Here is a 27,221-nt window from a genome sequence, read left to right as displayed (position 1 = left end):
ATGAGACTGTGTCTCTACTAAAAATACAAAAATTAGCTGGGCGTGGTGATGCGTGCCTGTAATCCCAGCTACTCAGGAGACTAAGGCATGAGAATCACTTGAACCCAGGAGGTGGAGGTTGCAGTGAACCGAGATTACACCACTGCACTCCAGCCTGGGTGACAGAGTGAAATTCCATCTTAACAACAACAACAAAAATTTGTGGAAAGATTCCTGGGCTTGAAGTTGATTAGGTTAAATAACCCCTAGCCTTTTAACGTTTCTTTATAAATCGTTTCCTGTTTCCTTAGATCATTTCTTTGTGTCTTTTTGGCACCTTGGTCTTAATTTCGCCCTGTCCTGCCCTGCCTTCCCCTCCCCTCCCCTTTCTCCCCCCTCCCCTCCCTCTCCCCTCCCTTTCCTCTCCCCTCCCCTTCCTCTCCCTTCCCCTCCCCTCTTTTCCCTCCCCTCCCCTCCCTCCCTCCCTCCCTCCCTCCCTTCCTTCCTTCCTTCCTTCCTTCCTTCCTTCCTTCCTTCCTTCCTTCCTTCCTTCCTTCTTTCCTTCTCCCTCTCTCTCTCTTTCTCTCTTTCTTTCTCTGTTTCCTTTCTGACTGGGTCTTGCTATGCTGCCCGGGCATTATTATAGCTCACTGAAGCCTCAAACTCCTGGGCTCAAGTAGTCCTCCCGCCTCAGCCTCCTAAGTAGCTGGGACTACAAATGTGTGCCAGCATGCCTGGCTTGGTTTTTCTTTTCCTTTTGCAGTCTGTGATTGCGAAAGGAAAAGCCCTTCCCAAACTAGATCCAGCCTTCTGTTCAAGTTATGTTTCCCCCCATGAACCCTCTTCTCTAGACATCCACAACTCTTCAGTCTTCCTGAGCCCTTGTGTGTGTTCCACACCAGCATGGCACGCTCCTTCCCCTTCTCTGTCTGACATCATCTTTGTTATGCTTTCAGGCTGTGCTCAGATGTCCTCTTTCCTGTCCAGACACTTCCCACTTCTCTGCTGCGCTACTTGTTGTTTCACAATATGTGCCTATGTGTGTTATTTTTAAACCTGTATTTTGGTATCTGGCACTCTCTCTGACACTTAGTAGATGCCCAGATATTTCTGAATAAGTGAAGGTTTGATCATGACTGAAAACTTACTACTTTCTCTCTTTCTGTTTCTACACGCATTCACATACACACATATAAACACAAAAATTTTAGAATAATTCTATTGTATACCAATTAAAAAAGTAGTTTTGAGGAGAATTTTGAAAAGTTAAGATTTTTATGTGTCTCTTTTTTTCTCATTTATTGGTTGATCTTATGCAAGCCACCTAGATTTTACCTTACCTTTTTTATTTGTGAAATGCAGGTATGGTCTTTTTTGTCCCCCACCCCACATATTTTCAAATGCCTTAAAAATCTGCAAATGTAAAATGTAATTGCATTGTGTAGTTGTACTATTTATATTCAAAAGTTAAAGTATCAGCAGCTCATGGGGCCAATGTAGTATCTTCTGTGTATTTGAGGTGTAATTAGAGCAGGTTAGATTATACCTTTAATTCTAGAAGATAATCTTAGAAAATTATGCTGGTGTGAGGTATCATTCACACATCAGTATTAATTCTTCATCCCTATTGTAAATTGCAAAGTATAAGCTTTGCAGATAGTGAATTATCCTGTCATCTCTGCATATTATAATTTGTGGGTAACCTTGGTTATTTTTAAATTTAAAAATGTGTTTTTTGGGTGAGGTGTAGTGACTCATGCCTGTAATCCCAACGCTTCGGCAGGCCGAGGCAGGCGAATCACTTGAGGTCAGGAGTTCGAGACCAGCCTGGCCAACATGGTGAAACCCTATCTCTACTAAAAACACAAAAATTAGCCGGGCGTGGTGACTTATGCCTGTAATCCCAGCTACTCGGGAGGCTGAGGCAGGAGAATCACTCGAACCCGGGAGGCGGATCTTGCAGCGAACTGAAGCTGAAATTGCACCACTGCACTCCAGCCTGGGTGACAGAGCGAGACTTGGTCTCAAAAGAGAAAAAAAGTGTGTTTTTTTGAATAGATAATATATTCACATTGGATATTTTAGGCAAAGCCTCTGTCCTATCCCAGTATCTGTGTTTTTTCCCCTCCTGTGGAAGACAAACTGTTAGTAGGTCTTATTATATTCTACATAATATATAATAGAAAATTTGTATGTATGTGTATTTACATGTATATTTTCCTTCCTTAACAAACAGAAATAGTAGCCTGTTACATAGTATTCTTTAGTTTGCATTTTCAGTGAAAAAATATATCTTGGAGCTTGTATTAGGCTGTTCTTGCATTGCTATAAAGAAATACCTAAGGCTGGGTAATTTATAAAGAAAAGTTGCTTATTTTGGCTTACGGTTCTACAGGCTGTACAGGAAGCATGGTGCCAGTATCTGCTTCTGGCAAGGGCTTCGGGAAGCTTACAGTCATGGTGGAAGGCAAAGAGGGAGCAGGCATGTCACATGGCAAGAGCCAGGAGCAAGAGAGAGAGGGGGAGGTCCAAGATCTTTTAAATAACCAGATCTCATGTGAACTAACTGAGCAAGAACTCACTTGTCACCAAGGGGATGGTAGTAAATCATTCATAAGGGATCTGCCCCCTGTGATTCAGTCACCCCCTACCAGGCCTCATCTCCAACATTTAGAATCATATGTCAACATAAGATTTGGAGGGGACAAACATCCAAACCATTTCAGAACTCATTCTATAAAATATATAAACAGCTTTCTATTTTTTTTCTAGCTGCATAATATTCCATTATGTGAATGAGCCATAATTTATCAATTTCCTATTATTTCTAATCTTTTACAATAGATAGTGTTTCAGTCCTTAATCTTATACATATAGGTGGCCATAAATTTTTAAGATTCTTTGGCTATTTGGCCAACATGTGGAAGAAAGCCTTGAATTTTATAATAAGCAAATATAGGAGTTTTAACAGTGGAAGGATGCTGGACATTTTAAACAAAATTTCTTATCTGAGAATGTTCATATTGTCTAAATTGTCATCCACAGGGAGATATAGACAGAATAGATGCTGAAGCTAAGCAATTTAATTTTTGAATCAATTTGATCATAAAATATATAAGTGCTAAGTTTTCCTTGTTGTTGCCAGTGGATATAATAATTATTTTTATGTCAGAAAACATGATTTTCTTCATTTGCTTTATTTCAAGTAGCAGAACTTTGTGGTGTGTAGTGAATACGAAGACTATACTTTGTACCGTTTATGTTTACAAAAAAAAAACCCCAACAAAATGAGAATCCATTTTAAGAAACAAGCTAATTAAAAACAAGACACTCAAATAGCCTCCTCCTCCAAAATGAACCTCAGGGAATCTTCTGAGACAGAAAACCATCTGTGTCTTTGGGACTTAAAGGCAAGAATGGGCCAGGCGTGGTGGCTCATGCCCGTAATCCCAGCACTTTGGGAGGCTGAGGCAGGTACATCGCTTGAGGTCAGGAGTTGGAGACCAGCTTGGCCAACAAAGTGTAACCCCGTCTCTACTAAAAATACAAAAAAAATTAGCTGGGCTTGGTGACACATGCCTATAGTCCCAGCTACTCAGGAGGCTGAGGCAGGAGAATTGCTTGAACCTGGAAGCAGAGGTAGCATTGAGCCAAGATCGCACTACTGCACTCCAGCCTGGACAACAGAGTGAGACTCCGTCTCAATCAATCAATCACTCAATCAATCAGTAAAATGCAGGGAATGACTTTGGGTGAGACAGTTTGGGTCTTCAGTTTCCATTATTTAAATTTCTACTTGTCTCTGACTTCTCTTTAATTAGAGGTTTATTGGAATCTGAAGGCACTTTGGGAACTGAGACACACCGTGATTGCTTATCTTTGCTTTAGAAAAATGATTCTAAAATTTTATCTTTCCATCTTGCCTATTTATCTTCTAGCCTACTATCCTTCAGGAACTGAGAAAGAGAGAGGGGGGTGGATAGAAAAAGCCAATAGTGAGAAACAGCCTTCTATAGAATAGATGTTTAGAGAATGTAGCTTATTGAATTTTTTCAGCATTTAGAGCAGATTTTGAAAGCGTGAAAGAAAGATGGAAGGAAAAGTAGATGTGCCCATCTCTTCCAGCCTTATAACTTGCTCCTTCATCCTTTGTAAGTCTAGTCTATAAAATTCCTTTGGAACACGTATGGAAGCCCGCCTCCCACCTGAATCCAAGCCCACAATTTGAGAAACAGTGGCTTAGAGTGGGTTACATTGTATAGTCTAACTTTGAAAAAGACTTGACATTTGCAATGATCTGGTTGTCTAAACTTCAGGGAGTGGCTGGGAAAAGGTCTGGCTGTGCTTGAGAGACTGTTCTCTTCAAAGGAATAGTTTCATGTCCTAGAGTGTTCTCTGTTCAAAGCTGAGGCAACATGAAACAATTGTAAACTTGTTTTTATAGCTTCTGTAAACAAAGAAATGGATTTAAGAGCTCTAAAATGTTCTTTTCATCAGTAAGGAAATTTGAAAAAAAATTATTCCCTAGGGAGGGTGAAGGAAAGAAGGGGACCACAAAAGAAACACAGTAAGGAAATCATTATCACCAGTCGAATGTGAATTTTGAAATGAAATGAAACTGAAAATAAAGTGAAAGATATATAGTAGCATATAGTTTTGTACACCTTTCAGGAATTGTTTTGAGTTTAGATTGTTTTTGGTTTTGTTTTTGTCTTTACATTGACTGTATCCTGGAATAGAGTCCCAAACCATTTTTCTTTCCTTAGAATTTTTTTCCCCTTAACTGTGCTGGCTTCTAGAAGGCTCATGCAACCATTGTTACAGTTGCTTAGTAACAGGATTGTGAATAAAAAATCTTGCTCTCCTGCAGAACCAGGTATTCTGTTTTGATACTGAGGTGTCATGACAGCCTGTAATTTCAGCTCAACTGCTTCCCCCATTTCTTGTCTTAATGTGCTTGGTAAGAAGGTTATACTCTGGATAAACTAGGCTAGCACTTGATTTGTATGCCTTTTGTGCTCTCAGACAGGGAAGGGACCTGCATTCGAGGTATTTGGGAATATAAAGTGTATTAAAGTATATTTTCTGAGACTTCTAAAGTCTACCTTTTAATGAAATTTAGCATAGGATATTAAAAATTCTTGTAGTGGGTCCTAAGTAAAGCTGTTGGGTTCAGTGAGTCTTTGATCATGGGCTGATGAAGCTTCAGTGGTTAAAAATGATTCTGAGAATCATTTGGAGTTAAGATTTAGGATGATTTATGGAGAAAATTCTTGTCTCTCAGGGTCTTCTCTTTTATTGATGACCCTGTTCCTTGGGAAACTTAATTGCTTTGTTATGTAGGAAATGGCTAGCAACTGTATTCATATCTTGTTACATTATTGAAGCTTTTCTGTATTATTTAGCTTCTTTCTCTTTATTTTATTTGGCAGGAGAAGAAGAACCAAGGAAGGATGCCTTTATGAGGTTTCCTCCAAGGTTTAGGGAAGACAGCACATTTTAATCTGCAGCTGGGGTGTCAGAGCATTACTATCTGAATTTGATGTGGTTTCAAGGTTTATATTTATATTGATATTACGGCTTATTTAACTCTTATTAGAGAGTGACAGAGTTGCTAGTCCATGTCTGTTTCCCATCTTGTCTTTTAAATATTCCTTTTAAGCTTATTAGCTTGTTTCTAGATGTTCTCCTTCCTTTTGTTCCCCAATCCTTTTTTTCCCCCTTGAAAATCCCAGAATTTCTCTCAACTTTCAGTTCCTAATCAGAAAAGTGGTTCCAGCCACTTTTCTGATCTAGTACATTCTGCCCTATTTCTTTTTAAGTTAGTTGATCTGGTTGAAGGCTTTGTCACAAAATCTTCCATTGTAGAGTCATGCATTTATGCTAAGATGTTTCTAGGTGATTTAAGAACAGTGGCTACTGAACACATGTTACTTTTATAATGGAAAAATGCTTCAGAAGAAATCTGGCCATTTTTGGTACATGGAAGACAAATGAGTGCACAGAACTTTGTTAGGCAAAAGCTCAGTAACATTACATCTCTTAGATTTTATTTTAAAGAAGCATTTTTTTGGTCATTCATTTAAGCATGGATTTCTCAGAACTGTTTATTTTGTCCGTGTCTTCTTGTCTCTGTTTATCTCTTTCATATAGTTTTATAGTTTTCTCATATAGTTTTATAATGAATTTAGACAATGATTTGATTATTTTTCTAGTGTTTATCATTCTCTTGTTTGCTGATGACTTACTATGCTTAAGACTGATGAATTATCTTGTTCAGGGATCTGAAATCCTTTCCAGTTATAAAGGGACTTGGCCACATTTGTTCCCATGACACCTAGGGATGCATCCCTCTTGGGATGTTATGTCATTCTCTTCAACCCAAACCCAAACCCTTTTAATTCTACCCCTGGCCAAATATGGGTACAGTCTTGTACCTCATGTTTGGTATATTTTGAAAGCAAAGAATCAAGCATTATTTGTAGTCTTTGAAAAAGAGACCCAGCATACATGAGCAGTGTTTAGTGTTGTAATGAAATAATTCCCAAAGGGAATCTGATACATGCTATTCATATACACAGTAGTAATTATGCCATATTAACCTAGCAAAAAGCAATCTGCCTGAGTGTTTTCTAGTTAGTGTAGTTGGTAGAGCTTGACTAAAAATTAAAAAAAATTTTTTTTTGAATCTTCAACGTCATAATTGACCCATACTCCCTCTCATTATAGGCTAACTATCCCCTGTCTGAAATGCTTGGGACCAGAAGTGTTTCAGATTTTATGTTTTTTGGATTTTGGGATATTTGCATATATATAAAGAGATATCTTGGATAGACCCAAGTCTAAACACAAAATTCATTTATATTTCATGTACATCTTATACAGATAGCCTGAAGGTAATTTTGTACAATATTTTAAATAACTTTGTGCATGAAACAAAGTTTTAACTGTATTTTGTCTGTAGCCTGTCACATGGCTTCAGGTGTGGAATTTTCAACTTGTGGTGTCACATCAGTGCTCACAAAATTTAGGATTTTGGAGCATTTAGGATTTTGGATTTTTTGATTAGGGATACTTAGTCTGTATGAGAGGTGGGTCTTGGCTCTTATGCCTAGTGAAAATTGTGGCACCTTTTTGCATTGTCTCTTGCTACTGTGCTTGTGGCTTAGTTTTGAAGTTTCCTTTGCTCTCTTTAAGGGTTCTTGAGTAAATTCATCTTTTCCTGGCACCTGCCCAAGAAAGGACTTATTCCAGCTGATTTTTTTTGTAGACTTTTGGCAGCAGTTTCCTGTGTGGATTAGGTCTCTTTGGGCTACCAGTTACGGAAATCCACTTGAACTAGTGTGAGCAAAAATGGATTAATTTTTTTTGATAAAGGAGTATGTATCTCATAGGACCCAAGAATAAATATGCACCTAGGCCTCAGAAACAAATGGGATATAAACTGTGTGTTTTGTTCTTCTTTCTTCCTGCAGACTTTCTCTGCCTCCTAGTTCACAGGGCACCACCTGCCCCTGGCTTAACATCTCTTGTATATGAGGCAGCCAGACTGAGATTGGAATTTCCTGGCCACAATTACAGATTTCCAATGGTGGGACCTGGAGCTGGATCAGTCAGCTCTGCCAAGTGTTAGTTTTCTAGGGCTACTCTAACACAAGATGATAAACTTGGTGGCTTAAGACAACAGAAATTTATTATTTCATGATTTCATGAATGCCTTGCAGCCAAAAACTAAGGTGTCAGCAGGACTGATTCCTTCTGGAGGCTCTGTGGGGGAATCTGTTCTATGCCTCTCTACTAGCTTCTGGTGGTTGATGGAAACCTTTGACATTCCTTGCCTTGTGGCCTTGTAACTTCAGTCTCTGCCTCTGTATGCTGATGGCTGACTTACCTGTATATCTCTTTGTCTCCAATACAGTATCCCTGTACTTTCTCTATACGGATACCGGTTATTGGATTTATGACCCACCTAGGATGATCTCATCCCAAGATACTTAATTTAATCATATCTACAAAGATCCTATTTCCATATAAGGTCACATTCATAGGTACTGGGGGTTGGGATTTAGATGTATCTTTTGGGGGGACACAATTTAACTTTCTGCTCACTGTGTCTTCATTGTGTGAGCATATGTGTGCTAGGATCACTTATACAGTAACCATATGAATGCAGAGGGTGTGGTAATTTCCAAAACAGAGAGGAGACTGGAGTGCTATATTTGAGGAGTCCTCTGCACTGGAACTAAATTTGGAGGAGAGCCACATGGAAATAGGTATTTCTCAGCCGTTCAGCTCTAGCTTTGAAACATGTGTGCTTAAATACAAGTGACTAATACTAGATCTATGTTGCTCAGACAGGGATAGAAGGAGGAGAGATTGAGTGAATGGAGAATCAGTGTCAAATATAATTGTTTAATTGTGGTGGTGGGATACTGCCTTGACTTCCCCCACCTCCCAGAATATTTTCTTTAAATGATAAATTATCTCTCTAAACAGCAATAATAATAGAAACAACCACTGCTTTGTTTTCTAGGGGAAGAGGGTTAAGGAAGAAAACTAGCCTTTCTTGAATATAAACTGTGTGCCCTGCCTTGTGCTTTAGAGCTTTACCTAAAATTCCCCACTTAAGTCTCAAAACAACCCTGGGAGTTTGGGGGAGACTTTTTCTTAGGTGGGATTGTGTTCTTTTCTCAGGAGGACATAGTATCTGATTGTTTTCATTTTTGATGATGTTAGCAGCTGTTGATGCTCAGTGACTAGATCCATTAATTCATTAGGGATTTCAAATGGTGACATTCTAATTCTATGTTTTTTTTCTTCACTTATTACCTGAAATACTTCTATAAAGAGAATCTTCCCCATATCTACACCCAGAGGTATAATTTATATAGGAAAGGCAGGATATATTTGTAATTCTTTTATTTACTAAATTCCAAAATAATGATTTTTTAAAGCATCCTTTCAGTGGTGACCAGTTACATTTTCTTATAAAATAATTATAATGAGCTTATGGATTTAAACATACTTGATGTATTTCAGTCCTCTTCTCCTCTATTTTTAAGGCTGTTTTTGGATCCACTCTTTAGAAGCAGCTTGAGAGAGGAGGGCGGAATTTACAAAGTTTCAAAAATCTTATTGCTATTCAGTGATTTTCATATATAACAAGTGAGTTAAGATGGAGGGGAGTGAAAGAAACAGCATCTTCCAAATAGGACTTCTTGCCCCGGTCTTCATATTAAGTCATAGGAACCATCTAATATTCCTAAGACTCTCTTAGGAATTAATTTACAGGGTGGTAGATTTAGCTATGTCATGGGCAATCCTCATAGCAGTTAAATCTCTGCGTACATCTGAATATTTCTCTCTTACTTTTCCTATTCCATCAGGAATGTTAAGTTGGTTTTAATGTTGTAGGAATGTAGAATAAGATAAGTTAAATGAAAAAAAAACCCATAACAACAAAAAAACTACTTTCATTTCTGGCTGAGCGCAGTGGCTCATGCCTGTAATCCCAGCACTTTGGGAGGCTGAGGCGGGCAGATCACCTGAGGTCAGGAGTTTAAGACCAGCCTGGCCAACATGGCAAAACCCCATCTCTACTAAAAATACAAAAAAAATTAGCTGGGCCTGTGGTGCGTGCCTGTAATCCCTCCTACTCGGGAGGCTGAGGCAGGAGAATCTCTTGAACCCAGGAGGTGGAGGTTGCAGTGAGCCAAGATCGTGCCACTGCACTCCAGCCTGGGTGACACAGCGAGACTTTGTCTCCAAAACAACAACAACAACAACAACAACAACAACAACAACAAAGTACTTCATTTCCCAATAGAATTCATTGCTTGATAATATAAGGATATTACATGAATTTCATCTTCCCAGTATTTACAGTTATCCTATTTGCTAAATGTGTGATCCCTTAAATGAAAGGCCTTTTAGAAACACAACCAGTAATAGCATTCATATTATTTTGTAAAAAACTAAATAATGAATTTTGATATTAGAGATCAGATACATGAATTTCAGTGTGCATCTGTAAAGTTATGTAAATATAGAACTAGAAATACCTTCAGAGGTTACCTTGGGAGCCAAGCAAGATAGTACCTGAGCTGTATCCATCCATCCATCTATTAATTAAACATATATATATATGTATTTTTTTGAGACAGAGTTTCGTTCTTGTTGCCCAGGCTGGAGTGCATTGGTGTGATCTTAGCTCACCACAACCTCTGCCTCCCGGGTTCAAGCGATTCTCCTGCCTCAGCCTCCCAAGTTGCCGGGACTACAGACATGTGCCACCACCCCCAGCTAATTTTGTATTTTTAGCAGAGACAGGGTTTCTCCATGTTGGTCAGGCTGGTCTCGAACTCCCAACCTCAGGTGATCCGCCCGCCTCAGCCTCCCAAAGTCCTGGGATTACAGGTGTGAGCCACTATACCTGGCCAATTAAACATATTTATTGAGTATATTTATTTATTATTTTATTTTTTTAAAGTTCTGGGATACATGTGCAAGATGTGCAGGTGTGTTACATAGGTAAACATGTGCCCTGGTGGTTTGCTGCACCTATCAACCCATCACCTAGGTATTAAGCCCAGCATGCATTAACTCTTTTCCCTAATGCTCTCCTGAGTATATTTATTATCTCTTGTATTTCTGTGCTAGGTGCTGTGATACCGTGGTGAGGAATGCAGGCGTAGTTATTGCACTCATGATGCTTTTGGTTTCAATGGAGAGAATGCCATAATTGCCTAGTTATAGAAACTACATTCAAAGTATACTGTGTTGGGAATGCCTTTAAGATGAAGATTTGACTTAGTCATGGTGGTAAAAGCAGGCTTTCCTGAGGAAGTGACACCTAAGATGAGACGAAGGAGTAAATAAAAGTTGTCTAGGCAAACAGGAGTTGGTAAAACTTTCCAGTTACAGGAAATAGTATGTGCCAAGTTCCTGCTGTGGGAAGGAGATTGGCTGTTAAGATGGCCTGAAAGAATGCTAAGAGTGAGGGGAGAGTGGTATGAAATGAAGCTGGAAAGGTAGGTGGGATTCAGACAGTGCAGCGCATGATTGACAATCTTGATGATTTGGGTCTTTATCCTGGGTGGAGAAGGAATGTACTGAAGTGTTTTATCTAGCGGGTGTTAGTGATTCCACAAAAGGCCATTTGGAATGCAGTATGAAGATTAAAATGGAAAGTATTGGGTTTGGGGTAGGCACCTAGATGGGATACACAGAGATTAGGTGGCTGTTGCTGTAGTCGAGTGAGAGGTGATGGTTGCTTGCACTAGAGATGGGGGAAGTAGAGGGATTTGTGAGATATTTAAGGGATGAAGCGTTCGTGGTGTATTGAATATGTAGATGACTGAAAGGGATATGTCAAAGGTGACTCCTTGAGTTCTGGCTTTCTCTACATTTAGATAGGGAACATTAGAAGACCAGGTGTGTCAGGGGGAGAGCATGGGTTCAATTTTGGATGTGTTGAATATGAGGCACAATTCAGATGCTGAAGTGGAAATGTCTAGTAGGCAGCTGGATATGCCTTTTTTTGTTGATATCCCCTGAACACATTATACTACGAATAAGTTAGGCATAATATCTAATCAGCTCTTTTTTGCCCTGATTAAAGTCTTTACCTTGATTTGTTAATTAACTCTTCCGGGTACCTGTGTACCTCAAACTCATACAGTCTGCTTATCTAAAGTCTAATTCCAGTCCCTAAAAATGTTCCTCAGAAATCTGCTTTTTCAAATTAAATGACATGTTTTTGTGTCTGTGCTAAACTGTGACTGAATACAGGTCCTAAGCAGAAGACACCGTGGTTATTTCATTGTTTATTTCAATTTCTCCTCATACTGTCTATCCAGGAGATCAGGTTTAATTTTTCTTTTTTTTAATTATTATTATACTTTAAGTTTTAGGGTACATGGGCACAATGTGCAGGTTAGTTACATATGTATACATGTGCCATGCTGGTGTGCTGCACCGATTAACTCGTCTTTTAGCATTAGGTATATCTCCTAATGCTATCCCTCCCCACTCCCTCCATCCCACAACAGTCCCCAGATTGTGATGTTCCTCTTCATGTGTCCATGTGTTCTCATTGTTCAATTCCCATCTATGAGTGAGAACATGCGGTGTTTGGTTTTTTGTCCTTGCGATAGTTTACTGAGAATGATGATTTCCAATTTCATCCATGTCCCTAAAAAGGACATGAATTTTTCATTTGTGTTCAGGAAGTCCTTCCTCACTGGGCCAGGCACAGTGGCTCATGCCTGTAATCCTAGCATTTTGAGAGGTCAAGGCAGAAGGATTGCTTGAGGCCAGGAGTTTGAGACCAGCCTAGGCAACATAGTGAGACTCTGTCTTTAAAAAAAATAAAAAATTAGCCAGGTATGGTGATGCACACCTATAGCTCCAGATACTTGGGAGGCTTAGGTTCGAGCATCACTTGAGCCCAAGAGGTCGAGGCTGCAGTGAGCTATAGTGAGCTATGATTGCACCACTGTGCTCCAGCCTGGGTGACAGAGCAAGACCCTATCTCAAAAAACAAACAAACAAACAAAAAAAGTCTTTTTCACACTTTGAGATTATAAATATTTTTTAACTAATACAAAATAAAAGTTGTGCAAACAGTGGAAATTGTAGGTAATGGAAGTCAGTGGTGAAACTACTTTTTGTCATCTTTTTTTTCTTTTCTTAAAATTCACTTTTGTTATTGAGCCCTGGTGAAAAGTAGGAAATGGCAGGACTGGAAGGACTCAGAGCTAATAGGGAGTCTTAAAGGTTCCTTCAAATCTTGGTCTTGGTTTCTGCTAGGATATAGAGAAAACCAGGGTAATCTGAAGTCAGATCCAGGTACATGGAATTAGGAACCAACTAACCCCAGTGACATTGAAATCCCATTCCTAGACCTATAAAAAACATTTATATGCACATATGCCAAGTGTTTTAGAATTGAATATTCCGTTCAAATGTATTTTGTTTTTAAACTTGCATTTTTCCACATAATATGTGATGGTAATTTTTCCATGTCACATGCATAAATCTGTTTGCAACCTTATTAACAGCTGTAGAGTATTCTGTTTAAGAGGAGTCACATTTTAGTCACTTTCCTAATGACAGACATGTGTTTTTTTCTCTTCCTCTTTAAAAGATAACACATACAGTATAATATTGTCTTTTTTTTTCTTTTTTGAGGTGATCTCACTTTGTCACCCAGGCTGGAGTGCAGTGGCGTGATCATGGCTCACTGCAGCCCCAACCTCCTGGGCTCAAGTGATCCTCCCACCTCGGTCCCCCAAGTAGCTGGGACTACAGGCTCATGCCACCACACTTGGCCAATTTTTGTATTTTTTGTAGAGATGGGGTTTTGCCCAGTATGGTCTCAAATTCCTGGGCTCAAGCGATTCACCCACCTTAGGCCTCCCAAAGTGCTGGGATTATAGGAATATCTTCTTTTGAGTATAGATAAGGGTATGTCTATAGGATGGGGTCATAGAAGCAGAGTTTATGGGAAAAGGGGTATAAAATTTTCATAGATACTGTCAATTTGCTCTGCACAAAGGCTGAACCAACATATCAACATGAAAGTGCTTATTTCCCCCACCTACTCTTTAACACTGAGTATTATGAATCTTATTCTTCTGTGATTTGTGTATCTCTATTCTCTGCTCATTTTGCTATTTTATGATCTGCTTTATTTTGTTGCTTTTCTTGTTTTGTGGGCATGCATGCTGTAAACATTTTATCTTAGACTCTCTCTTAACTTTGTTTTCACTCTGCTAAAAACTTTCTCTACCAACTTTGCTGAAACTATCTGGAATTTTAGTTACAGATTTTTCTTTTTGTTATTTCTTACATTTTTTCTCCATAAATTCTTTCAAAGCAATTGCTTTAATCTTTATAGTCACATTTGAAAAATAATTGTATGTTCTGATATTCATGCATACCAAAGTTACTTGTAGTCTACATGCTTTTTATTTCTTCAATCAATCCTTCCTTCCTTCCGCCTCCCCTCCCCTCCCCTCCCCTCTCCTCCCCTCCCCTCCCCTCCCCTCCCCTCCCTTCCCCTCCTCTTTTCCTTCTCTTTTCCTTCCCTGAGACATGTCTTTCTGTCATCCAGGTTTGAGTGCTGTGGTAAGATCATAGCTCACTGTAATCTCAAACTCCTGGGCTCAAGTGATCCTCCTGCCTCAGCCTCCTGAGTAGCTAGGACTACAAGTGTGTGCCATCATGCTTGGCTTATTTTTTAAGGTTTTTTTTTTTTTGAAACGGGATCTCTCTATATTGCTCAGGCTGGTCTCAAACTCGTGACCTCAAGTGATCTTCTGGCTTCCAGCCACCAGAGTAGCTGGGGTTACAGGCACGAGCCACTGTGCCTGGCCTCTTCAATTGTTTTATCTTTAAAAAAAAAATAACAGCTTATTGGGATATAATTCAAATATTATAAAATCACTCTTTCAAAGTATGTAATTCAGTGTTTTCAGTATAGTTACAAGGCTGTGCAATCATGCATTCTAATTTAACTGGAGAACCTCTTTAAGAAAAATTTTCAGAGTTTTATGTGTGAAAATATTTCTTTTCTGATATTTTACTCACTTTTTTGGGGGAGGTGTTTGGACTTACTGAGTTTTATAAGCCTTTCTCTTATAACTCCACATGCATTGCTTCATTCAGTTTTGTTGTTTGTAGACAAGAATGCTGATGCCAAATTAGAAATGATGCAAGCCTAGTTGTTTTTATTTTATAAATTTTTTTGTTTTATAAAATTTAAGAGGTTATAGGATTTTTTTTATCCTTTGAGAAATGTCAGCAATTATTTTATTTCAGAAATCTTGCTTAGTACTTGGAAGCTTTTTCAATTTGAAGATGTAAGTGCAGTGAAATTTTCTTTGACTTTTGCTTCTCCAGTGGTTATGTTTTCTTCTAATTCACTATTTTGAGTTTTAGCATGATTCAAATTACTGTAACCTCTTTATGAAATCATACAGAATTCAACAATAATTTTCATTTTGCAGGAGTAGATCTCAGATCCAGAATAACAAAGACTTGAAAACAAGAAAAGCAGATTTTGAGCTAAGAGATGGAAAATACTAGAGATTTTTAGGAGTTAGGGTGAGTTTGTAGTTAGTTTTAGGCAAATTCCAGGCTTCAGCATTCATTAACTCTGATGCCTGTGCTTACACAGCGTCATCTGAAAGAGGGAAGAACATTATTATCTTTATGTTATAGTGTAAGTTTTGAATTATCCCAGCTTTTTGAAAAAGCATGTAATTTACTGACATACTATTCTTTATTTTTTAAAACAACGTAAGAGATGGGGTTATTATGATTTTTGATTATGAAGACGAGGATGTTGAGACCCCTAGGCATTAAGTGACTTGCCTAAGATTCCCTAGTTAATTCAAATTGAAGTACGGGTTTAAATAAATATTAACCTGAAAGTATCCCTCTCAACCCATTTGAAATATGTAAATCATAATATTTATTAAACATAATATTTATTAATATAAATAATATCTATTTCAGGTGGGTTGAGGGGGATAGTTTCAATTAAATTTAAGGCAAATGTATAACCATTTGAATGGCGCTATGTGTAATTTGATTGATGCCATCATCTTTCAAAAATTATAAACTACTCATGCTACGCTCTTGCTGAAAATACAGCATAGACTCCGTTATCTACACAATAAAATCTGGATCCACAGATAAGAGTAAGTGAGACCTAACTTAAAGTTTAAAAAATTGGAGTTCATTTATCAGCATTGGTGGTTTTGTGAATCCCTTGGAATTAAAAGTAAATGTGATGTCTATTCTTTTCTCTTGGATTCCCCTGCTTTCATAAAAAGGTAGGACACCATAAAAACCATAGATCTGTTATCTGTTATCTCTAGAACTCTAGTCATATGACAAATAAATAATTAAGGAAAACCAATATAGTTTCACATGCAAAAAAGGATTATTTAATGAATTTGTATTTTTTGGAAGAAATTCAGTCAGAAATTCATCAACACTGGTCATTTCAACTAATCATTAGGCTCAGAGTGCGGTCTTACGAGGTTACTAGGTGAAGCCTGGCCTTTCTTCAGTGGTATATAAATAGCTTAAATACGACTTGAAAGCTGATTTTCAGTTGTATAGACATTGAAGGCTAGAAGATAAGAATGCTTCTAAACATGTAGTGACTCTTTCTCCAGGACAGACTAAAGTAGACTCCCTATGATAGGCTTTAGTCAGATACTGGATTCTCAGAATGGCTCACCCAATTAGTGATGATGAGATTGTATATTTCATGGTATCATTTAACATCTAGGCACAGGCCTGGGTCAGAGCTGCAGGACTGCATCCCTGAGACCTGGTAAGTTAGCTTACAAAATTCATATATTTGGAGGAGTCAGATCCCATAGAACTTCAGAGGAGGCTGTGTGAACTCTACACTGTGACTTAGTCCAGACATTTATACCTAGGTATAGGTTCTTGATAAATTGGTGATAGAGCAGTTATGTTGAGGGATCTCCAGGTCTTTTTTTTTTTTTTTTTAATTTGCATTTCTTTTTTTTTTTTTTTTAATTATACTTTAAGTTTTAGGGTACATGTGCACATTGTGCAGGTTAGTTACATATGTATACATGTGCCATGCTGGTGCGCTGCACCCACTAACTCGTCATCTAGCATTAGGTATATCTCCCAATGCTATCCCTCCCCCCTGCCCCCTCCCCACCACAGTCCCCAGAGTGTGATATTCCCCTTCCTGTGTCCATGTGATCTCATTGTTCAATTCCCACCTATGAGTGAGAATATGCGGTGTTTGGTTTTTTGTTCTTGCGATAGTTTACTGAGAATGATGGTTTCCAATTTCATCCATGTCCCTACAAAGGATATGAACTCATCATTTTTTATGGCTGCATAGTATTCCATGGTGTATATGTGCCACATTTTCTTAATCCAGTCTATCATTGTTGGACATTTGGGTTGGTTCCAAGTCTTTGCTATTGTGAATAATGCCGCAATAAACATACGTGTGCATGTATCTTTATAGCAGCATGGATCTCCAGGTCTTTGTAAAGGAAGGTGTTGTGAAGAGTTGTGAAGAACTGAAGGATATACTGGGAGACACCAGTCCTTATAGTCCAGAGTTCTCAGTTACAAAAAGTTCTGATTCTGAAAAAGTAAATGGTGTGAAGAATTGCAAAGAAGGAGTTTATTTTAAAAGTTTGGATGTTGAGGTATCTTTTTCCTAAGCTCTGGCATAAGAGGAGTCTAGAAATTCAGTGTCAATAGAGAAGTTTCTCAGAAGAATGTGAACAGTTCCAAAGGAAGAAGACAAGGCAATACCTTGGTTACCCAAGGAGGTCCTCAAGGAGATGCCATGCAGTCAGACTTTTTTGAGGCAATTACACTTCATTCTAGTTTACAAAAAGATTTCCATTTTAATTTTCACTGAGTTACAGTGAGATTCACTGGCCATTTTGTGGGCCAAAGTACCATAGAATTGACACAGTACCAATGTGTAGCATGTGAGCAAGCCAAATCTCGATTTGACATCCATTGGAGAACACACACAGGAGAGAGAATCTTTATGGAGAAGGCTTCATGAAGTGTTGGGACCTCTGTGTTCACCAGAGGATCCACACAGGAGAGAAACTATACACATGTGACATATGTCATGAAAGATTCATCCATGAGTTATACTGAATGGTCCTAAGAGGATCCATATGGAAGAGAAAACATACCACTGTAGATTGTGAAAAATGCTTCAGCTGCAAGAGAAACCTCAATACTCCCCAAAGAATCCATTTAGGTACTAAACTATTTGAGTGTCTACAGCAGTGCTGTGAAATAGAAATATAATCTTAGCCACAAATGCAAACCACATATGTAATTCAGAATTTTCCAGTAGCCACATTAAAAAACCAGAAATAGATTACATTAATTTTAATAATATATTTTATGTAACCCAATATATCAAAAATATTATTTCAACATGTAATCAATATAAAAAATTATACATGGTATTTAATATTCTTTTTTGTGTGTCCCAAAGTCTTTTAAATCTAGCATGTATTTTGTACTTACAGGACATCTGAATTTGGACTAACCATATTACTAGTGCTCAGCAGCCACATGTGGCTGTTACTATATTGGACTGTGGAGGTCTACTAAGTGGCCAAACCTTTTGTCACTTGGAAAACCTTAAATGCCATAAAAAAATACACTCAGTAACATCTCACATAAATGCCACAAATGATACCTAATTAAGTCCAAGTAGTGTTCTAACCCAAAAATAAAGTTAACATTGATTTCTAATCAACTATGTTCTGAAGTAAATGACATAATGCAAGAACTTAGAAAAGTGCTTAGCTTATGGTAATGCTCAATAAATGTTAACAAGCATAATTAAACAATAATTACTTTTTGGCTGGGCACAGTGGCTCACACTTGTAATCCCAGCACTTTGGGAGGCTGAGGCAGGCGGGTCACCTAAGGTCAGGAGTTTGAGACCAGCCTGACCAACATGGTGAAACCTTGTCTCTACTAAAAATACAAAATTAGCCAGGTGTGGTGGCACATGCCTGTAATCCCAGCTACTTGGGAGGTTGAGGCAGGAGAATCAGTTGAACCCAGGAGATGGAGGTTGCAGTGAGCCGAGATAGTGCCATTGCACTACAGGCTGGGCAACAAGAGTGAAACTCCATCTAAAAAAAAAAAAATTACTTTTTAAATTTAACAAATAGTGAGTTTTTTATTTCTAAGATTTTCTTTCTATTTTCCAGGGAGATTTTTATTTAAGAAAGGCAGCCTATTTTTCTTTCTGATATGTTTATCCTCTTATCTCTTACAAAAATAAGGAAAAAATTTAAATTGCTATTCCCTTTCTATTAGCTCTATTTCGATGGGGGTTATTTGCTTTGATTGCTTCCCTGGCCCACTTTTTAGAGTGGCTGATCCATTTCATATATTTGGTTATTTTTCATGGTCTGCTAATATTTATAAATGAAATATTTGGTCATTCGGTGTGGGCAACCAATGTGGTCACTGCTTGAGATTATGTGGGCTAATGTTTGTTTTTTCCTGATTGATTTTCCCCCAAGAATGTGTAGGCAGATGATTGATAAGTTGGTGGTTTGATTCTTTAGCTCCATTTCTTCTCCTTTAAATGTGTTGGATGGATTTGGGCTGTACTATAGAATGAGTTGAGTGCCTGTGGGTGGCTACTGTTTAATGTGGGTGGCAAGTATTAAAATTATTTTAAAATGATAGGATTAAGCACCTGATTAGAATATTCACTTTTTATCTATAACATTTAACATGCTATATTTCTTTACAGAAATACACATGGCTTGATAAAAGCCATTATGCACTTACTACAAATGCAAGCTCTTAAGGAAGGACAAGGTGGGGAAAAGAATATTCAGAATATATATACCATTAGGTAAGCCTTTTTTCTGTTTTTTTTTTTTTAAACAAATATGAGTTTTTAATGAAATTATTAACTGTGACATGATAATCCAGTAAGAATTAGTTATTTAATTCAGCAGGATATGCACACAGTGATTGTGGGTGTTGACCTCTCAGGAAGTTAGCGTTTCAAAGACTCAGAGGATTGAGATAGAGTTGACAAGATGAGTATCACCAATGTGGGTTTCAGGGTTGCTAATTTGGAATTGAAATCTTTTACCTAAAACTCAGATTATTCTGTTTACTCTAGAATATGTAACCATCTTCACAGTATTATGGAAATGGAAGACTTCATTGAACAAAGATATTTAAAGCAGGAGGGGATTTAGGTTAGGCAGGATGGTAATCTGCCTTACTATAAAAAGCAATAGAAGACTGCTATTTCCAAGTGACTTAGGCCAAGGTCAGTAGTTAGGAGTGTTGATTTGCCTTTTCTTTGTCATCTGTAGAATGTAATAAGGTAGAATTGTTTAAAAAAAATAAAATACACACAGTAGCAATAATACTACAATGCATTGGATTTTCTGGGGGAGTTGTGGTCAAGGGAGGGAATCATACTTCCTTGTGAAGGTGACCTTACCTATTGCATTGAAGGACCCAGGAAGCCATCTCTTAAGAGAGGGGCTCTGAGTTAGCAGAGGACCCAGAAGATGCATGTAATCAGTGTATGTTGCCCTAGGAACTCTGTTCAGTGAGGCATTCAGAATGTGTCTGCTTCAAAAGAATGACAGCATGGAACCATAAAGAAGGGCATTGATTCATGTGGGGAAGATGGCTTACATGGGCTATGGTGATCAAACAGGGAAAGGAAATCAGGTACTTTTGCTGTGAGCCACCACTGAATTGATCTTACAGCACCTGTAGTCTTCAGTATTTGACACCACAGGTATCAGAAGTGTGAGAGAGTCTCTCTCCAAAATACAGAGGGGTGTCTATTACTTACCTGTATTTATAGTGCTTTCTTTTTGATAATAAGTAAACAGTATCTCATATACTGTAAATGGGATGGTCTGTGTCGTGGTATATCTCATATACCATGATCTTCCGTGTAATTTTTAGTGCTATTTGTGATCTCTTATTTTTATGAATACATTATTGTTTCTTAAGGCATTTTTTTAAACAAGGTCATATTTGCATTTTATATTTTTTCTTAACATATTTTGTGAATATCTTCAAACATACAAGTTGGAAGAATGTGGTACAATGAATTAACTAATTTATTTTTAAATAAGGGAAGCAAAAGGAAAATTATTTATTTGAAAATACTATGAAAACTTGAGGTCTGCAGAGTAAAGCTTTCCAAATTGGTAAATATGCTTTTTTTTTTTTTTTTTTTAACATAGTGGTGTCCTTTGTGACGTAAGGGTTTATTCTTTATCCATTGCCTTGGCTAGAATTGAACCTGCAGAGTAAATGAGCATATTTTAATATTTCTGAATAAACATCTGCATTTCCTCCTTTTTAAAAAGAAATTCAAACTCTTGGGCCAGAGTTCAGGATAGAAAATAATTCAATTTAGTTGTTGTTAAGATGGGCTTATTTATTTCTAAATAGGGAAGCTATTGAAGTTTTTAATTGAAATTTTTATGTAACAGTTTTATGGAGATATAATTCACATATGAATGACCCATTTAAAATGTATGATTCAGTGACTTTTACTCCATTCACAAAGTTATGCCACCATCACCATAATCAATTTTAGAACATCTTCATCATCTCCAAAGAAATTCCTTACCAATTAGCAGTCACTCCATATTTTCTCCCCTCTCAGGGAAGTATTTTTAGTTCAATGCTTCCCAACATTGGTGCTCATTAGAACCACCTAGGTGTGCTTAAAAAGAGACAAACATGGGAACGATCAAATACCCTAGATAAAATGAATCAGAATCTCTGCCGTGAGGCCTAGTGGTTTTAAAAGTGTCCTAGGTGATTGTCATTCACAGTGAGTACAAAGTGGTGTGTCAGCTGCTCTAAAATGTGCATCTTAATTACTTGGGGACCTTGTTGAAGTGCAGAATCTTTTTCCTTAGTCTAGTGTGGGCTCAAGATTCTTGTCTAACAGGCTCCCAGGTGATGCTGATGCTGCTTTTGCCCTACCACACTGTTGAGTAGCAGAGCTACCGCCGCATCGGCATACCTGTGAACCTGTGAAGAATGCAGAACCTTGGACTCCATCTCAGAGTGCCAGAGTCAGAACTGCATTTTAGAAAGTTTTTCTACGTAATTTATAGGCACCTTAAAGTATAAGAAGCATCAGTTTAGATGATGGTAAAAAGAAGTTTTCTATAATGCAGAGAATTTGGGTTAGTCTCATTTTAATCCTGATTGTCTTCACCGTGTGCAATTGTTAGACCTTTAATTATCTGTAATGTTTGACCTTTTAATTCATTTTTTCCTATAGTTGGTTCTTTTAACTTCAGTCTTGTTTCAAAAGGCAATTGGTGCAAGGTGTGAATAGGAAGCCTAGTTTGAGAAGCTGAGAAGAATTGGATACATAGGCTTGTCTTTAGATACGTGGCACATTAAGAGGTCCGGAATCAATCACCTGAGTTGGCATAATCTGGTAATGTTTATGGAGAGCCCTTATGTGAATGGCCGTTTGGCACTATAAATCAGTAGAGAGTAATTGAGTGTATAAGAGCCTTAAGTTCCTCCAAGGGGGATTGTGGATGGCAGAAACAGAGGAGAGGTGAGCCTGAAGAGCATATTCCCCTCAAGAGAGCTATGATTACCTGAGTCAAGCATAAAATTGTCATGCTGTTTTAGAGCCTTCTTTGCCACATGTTGGTTAGCAATATCATCCAGCCTTAGAGAGGCAACTGATGAGCTGTGTATGAAAGCATAAAAGGGATATGAGAAACTTAGAACTCCACTGAGAGGTGTTTTCTGGTTATTCTGTAGGATTAATTTAAAATAGAAGGAGTATGGCAAATAAGTGTAAGCTTTCTGAGCATGCAACTAATCTGTGTTTTTATGGTATTAAGCACTGTGCCAGTATTCAGCTGGGGCTTAAGTATTTCTTGCTTCTTTTTCTTCTAATAGCTGATTAATTTGAATCACAGTGCAACAGAATACTTGGTCATCTTAAATGGTCTGTGCTGAACCAAATAAGTTGTACCAGTATGGGAGTGGACAGAAAACAAGAGATATGAGAACCAAGAATGTTAGGCGGTGGTTTCCCTTAGCCCCTCTGAATTTTATGAAGGAGCTCTAGAGATGGTATTCTTTTTATTGTACCTAGAGCTTAGTTAGTGGTTCTCAAACTTGTCTTGCATAAGAACCACTGGGGCAGCGTGTTAAAAGTACAGCTTCTGAATCCCACTTGCCAGAGATTCTTATTCATTCAGTGGGTTTTGTGTGAGGCTCAGAAATCAGCATGTTACCCATTTGCTCAGTGATATGGAAATATGTCATTTGTGGATTACGCATGAGAACTATTGCTTCAGTATCTGGGAGCTTGATGGTACCATACGTGAGCTTCAAGGTCCCCTTTGAGGTAGACTAGAGGGGATCTTGGGTGGCTTACCTATGCCTCCTTTTCTCTGTCTATTTGGGTGGCAAGAAGTCTGTATCTTCCTAAGTACCAAGGCACCAAGTTTGTCTTACATGTGTCAGTCACGGACAATAGAGACGCCAAGAGCAGAAGCAAACAGTGACTGTAAAGGAAAAGCACTCCAAAGAGAGCAAGCCAACTTTGGATGCTAGAGAGAAAATGTAAGAGATCATGGGTTTGTTCAATGAAAAAATTCCATGGCCCCAACACATGTTAGTGTTCTTCATGGTCAGACGGTGGGTGGGTGGTTGTGGGAGGAGGAGGGGAAGAGAACCTTGAACATCCTCTTAGAAACTGACACTTGTTTACTGTGCATAAGGAGCTCATCTTTGGAGTTTTTAATGTTTGGAGCATGGCCCAGACTTCTGCATTTTTAACACGGGATTTGAATGGAAGTGGTTTACTGACCAGGCTTTGAGAAACACTGGATTAGAATCATATGTAGTTAATACAGCTCATATTGCTTAACTGGACCCTCCTTTCTAAGCAGTCTTTTCTTTAGCTTTGTGGCTTAAACAAGATTAGGCATAGATATTTAAATAAGGCTGCAACTCTCAGTTACCTTTGTAACTGGAAGCATATAGTGCAGTACATTTGGCTACTGTGATTAGCTAAGGAGCATATGCCAAGTATAAAACTCTAGACCCATGAGTCTCAACTCTGTCTGCACATTAGAGCCCTCTTAGGAGCTTTAAAATATATGGATGACTGGGCTTTACCCAGAATGACTGAAGGGTTGGTCTTAGGTGTTGGTATTTTTTTAAAAGCTTCCCACGTGATTTCCAGCGTGCAGGTAAGGGTGGAGAACTCCTGGCCAATTGTTGCCATGAAACAATGGGACTTCCTTGTTGCCACACGTTCAGATCTTTCAATATAAATACAGTTTTTATGTGAAATCCCCTGACTGAATGCTGACAACCAATTCAAACTTTTCAAAATGTAGGGTAGGTAGACAAAACACATCTGCTCACAAGATGCAATCAGTGGGCAACAAGTTTGTGACCTCTGATGCAGGTACTATTTTCAAGAATTTCAGAAGCCACTTTCTAGTTATACTAATTAACATTTTTTTAAACCACTATGTAGTATCCTTTAGTTCAGACTTTCTTTTTTTCTCCCTTTTTTATTTGGTCTGAATTTTCTTTTGTTTAGCTAGAACCCCTCTTTTGTGTAACACACTTATATTTAAGTTATTTAAACATTTTTTTTTTTTGAGACAGGGTCTCACTCTGTCACCCAGGCTGGAGTGCAGTGGTGCAGTCTTGGCTCACTGGAAACTCTGCCTCCCAGGCTCAAGCTATCCTCCCACCTCAGCTCCCCCAGTAGCTGGGACTACAGGTGCGACACTACGCCCTGCTAATTTTTTGTAGAGGCAGGGTTGTCCAGGCTGGTCTTGAACTCCTGAGCTCAAGCGATCCACCTGCTTCGGCCTCCCAAAGTGCTGGGATTACAGGTGTGAGCCATGGCGCTGGGCCTGTTTAAACATTTTCTAATATTGATCGTGCAGGAAGTGGGCAGAGAATCAATATTTCGCTGGTGTTTTGGTTGCAGGGAAGAATAAATAAATTTTCATGGGTTATAAATTATTAGAGGCTCATTTTCTTATTTGCTTTGTAAGATGCCATTTTTCCCCTAAATTTTATCATGTGCTTTTGCTTTTAATTTTTTCTCTGCATATTCATATTATGGCAATCTTTTAAAGATCTCTCTTCCCTCAGCTAAAGTGAGGAAATAGCTGTGAATTCATGAGCAGTAACTGCTTGTTCCAGAATTCGTGTATTTTTCTGACGTGCCAGACAGTGGCTGACATGCACAAATATCAAATGTTAAGAATCTTATTTGTGGGAAGGTTTGGTCTGGTAAACATCAAGCTGTACTTTCTGAAATAAGGGAATATTAAATGTTCGTGGCAGATGGTGTGCTCGGAAGTGGACAATTAGGCCAACAGTAATGGATGATTGTACCCTGAGTAGATTAAAGTTATGCGCTCTATGTTTGTATTTGTTCATCTATTTGTGTAATAGTATATAGTTTATTTGGAGGGAGAGTTAAGTTTAAGGACTTAAAGACGTGTATCCTAAAGGCTGAGATTTTGTAATTTATATTGGTTTTTTTCCTTATCACTGAGGGCAAATGTGTTCATCACTTAAGGCCATCAAATAAAGAAAAGCAATAGCAAGTCCAAGATAAATACTGATTTAAGTGCACAAAGACCAGTGTGTGGTTGTGGATATCAAAATGTAGCCCTATTTTTAATTTCAATAACTAGCTTTTTAAGCATTGTTTTTGCATTTTCTCCTATTGTCTGTTTTGAAGGAAGACATGGAGCCAGCTGCATGAAGAGTGTTTCAGATGAAGGAAAAGCAAGTGCCTAGAAGCTTGGCACATGAGAGGAACTAACAGGAGGCAGAGTGGCTGGAGTTTAGTGCTCTAGGGAGGGGAGGCCGGGACATTGGCTCAGGAGAAGTAGGCACGGGCTAGAATATGAAAGGCCATGGCAAAGACTGGGTTTTACTTAAAGAGCAGTGGCAAGTCATTAAAAACATTTCTTTTTAACTTACTATCTTGAAATAATTTTAAAGTTTGAGAAAAGTTACAAGAATAGTACCAAAGACTCCCATGTACCATTTACCCAGATTTATCAGTGTTTTTGCTCTTTGCCATGTTTGTGTTATCATTATCTCTGTATAATTAATAAAAACCATTTGAGAGTAGACTGGAAACATTCAAGAGTGTGTTTTCTAAGAACAAGGATATTCTCTTACATAACCAGAATATAAAATTGAACATTGATATAATACTTTTTATAACATACAGTCCATATTCCAGTTTTGTCTGTTGTCTCAATAATGTCCTGCCTTTTGCCGCCTTACTTTTTAATGTATAGGATCTAGTTTAGGATCACCTGTTGCCTTTGGTTGCCATACCTTTTTAGCCTTTTAACATCTGGAACTGTTTCTCATCCTTTCTTTGTTTTTCATGGTGTTGGCATTTTTGAATTCCATATAAATGACGCTGTGTCCTTCTGAGGTTAATCACATCTGGAGGTACTGGTGTCCCTCTTGCCCCTCATTGGGGATTTTAATTTTGGCTACACAGTCGAGGTAGTGTGTGGTTTCTGTACTGAATAGTTATCATTTTTTTGAACTAATAAGCAATCTGTGGGGAATACATTTTGAGACCATGCAAATATTCTGCTCCTCATTAAGCTCAGCACTCCCAACCAATTTTCACTGTGATGACTACAAAATGGTGATTTTCCCAACTCCACCGCTCCCTTTATGTTTATTAGTGGCAAAAGAGATAGCTATTTGGTTTAGAGGTGGAAATGACTATTAAGCTATCAATCAAGGATATTAAGGAGATATATCAGATTCTGATTTGGACTTATTTTCTAAGGGAAGTCCAAGTTAAATTTTTTTTTACATTGGCAGTATACTTATACTGCTGATAAATGTGCTTTCTAAAATTAAAAATAGTATGTGGCTGAGTTAAGTCTGAAATATTTTAAATGCCTTTTTATTGAGATATAATTTATGTACTATAAAATTCACTCTTAAAGCGTACAAGTCAGTAGATTTTATTATAGTCAGAAAGTTATGTAACCATAATCACTGTCTAATTCCAGAATATTTTCATCACCCCAAAAAGAAACCTCATACCCGTTATCAATCATTCCCCAATACTCTCTATTCCCAGCCCCTGGAAAACACTACTATTTGTGTCTTTGGATTTGCCTTATAAGTGGAACAATACAGTGTGGCTTCTTTCACTTAGCATAATGTTTTCAAGGTTTCATTCATGTTGTAGCATGCATCCATACTTCATTCCTTTTAATCCATTCCATAGATATAAAATTTTATTTATCTTGGAATTTTTTGATGCTAAGACCATTTGCATTTTTAGTGTTTTTTTTTTTTTGCCTTTTGTATATATTTTAAAGGTAAACTACTTTTTGTAAGTTACTGAAAATGAACTGTAGTCTTTAGAGTAGTTTAGTTATTGTTTTTCATATCTACATACATTTCATTATTACATTTACTGTTTCTTAATGATGTTGCTCATCCTCTAACTCTTAAAAAAATCGACGATCAGCTATTATCTTATGGTTTTATTGTCAAAGTGAGCATTTTGCTTTTGGGGGGTTGATTATTTCAATACTTGAATATATTACCTGAAGGGATCTCCTGAGGTATAAATGTTTGGTTTTACTTAGCATAATGTAAGTATGACACCT

The 27,221-nt window shown here is 37.9% G+C and overlaps 1 protein-coding gene across 11 annotated transcripts in view; it reads left to right on the top strand.

Annotated features, from left to right (window-relative positions):
* FOCAD (focadhesin) overlaps positions 1–27,221 on the top strand; it is a 313,151-nt gene that overhangs the window by 37,399 nt on the left and 248,531 nt on the right. For 8 of the 11 annotated variants that reach the window (XM_009456376.5, XM_063787943.1, XM_016960678.4 and 5 more), the window contains one exon: positions 19,301–19,405. The exons of the other annotated variants lie outside the window; for them this stretch is intronic. In XM_009456376.5, coding sequence (XP_009454651.2) covers positions 19,301–19,405 — 105 coding nt within the window. The remainder of the gene's footprint in view (positions 1–19,300; positions 19,406–27,221) is intronic. 11 annotated transcript variants of the gene reach the window in all.

The sequence above is a fragment of the Pan troglodytes genome, chromosome 11 (genome assembly GCF_028858775.2).
Source record: "Pan troglodytes isolate AG18354 chromosome 11, NHGRI_mPanTro3-v2.0_pri, whole genome shotgun sequence".
NCBI lineage: Eukaryota > Metazoa > Chordata > Mammalia > Primates > Hominidae > Pan > Pan troglodytes.
This window is presented reverse-complemented; position numbering and strand designations above follow the sequence as displayed.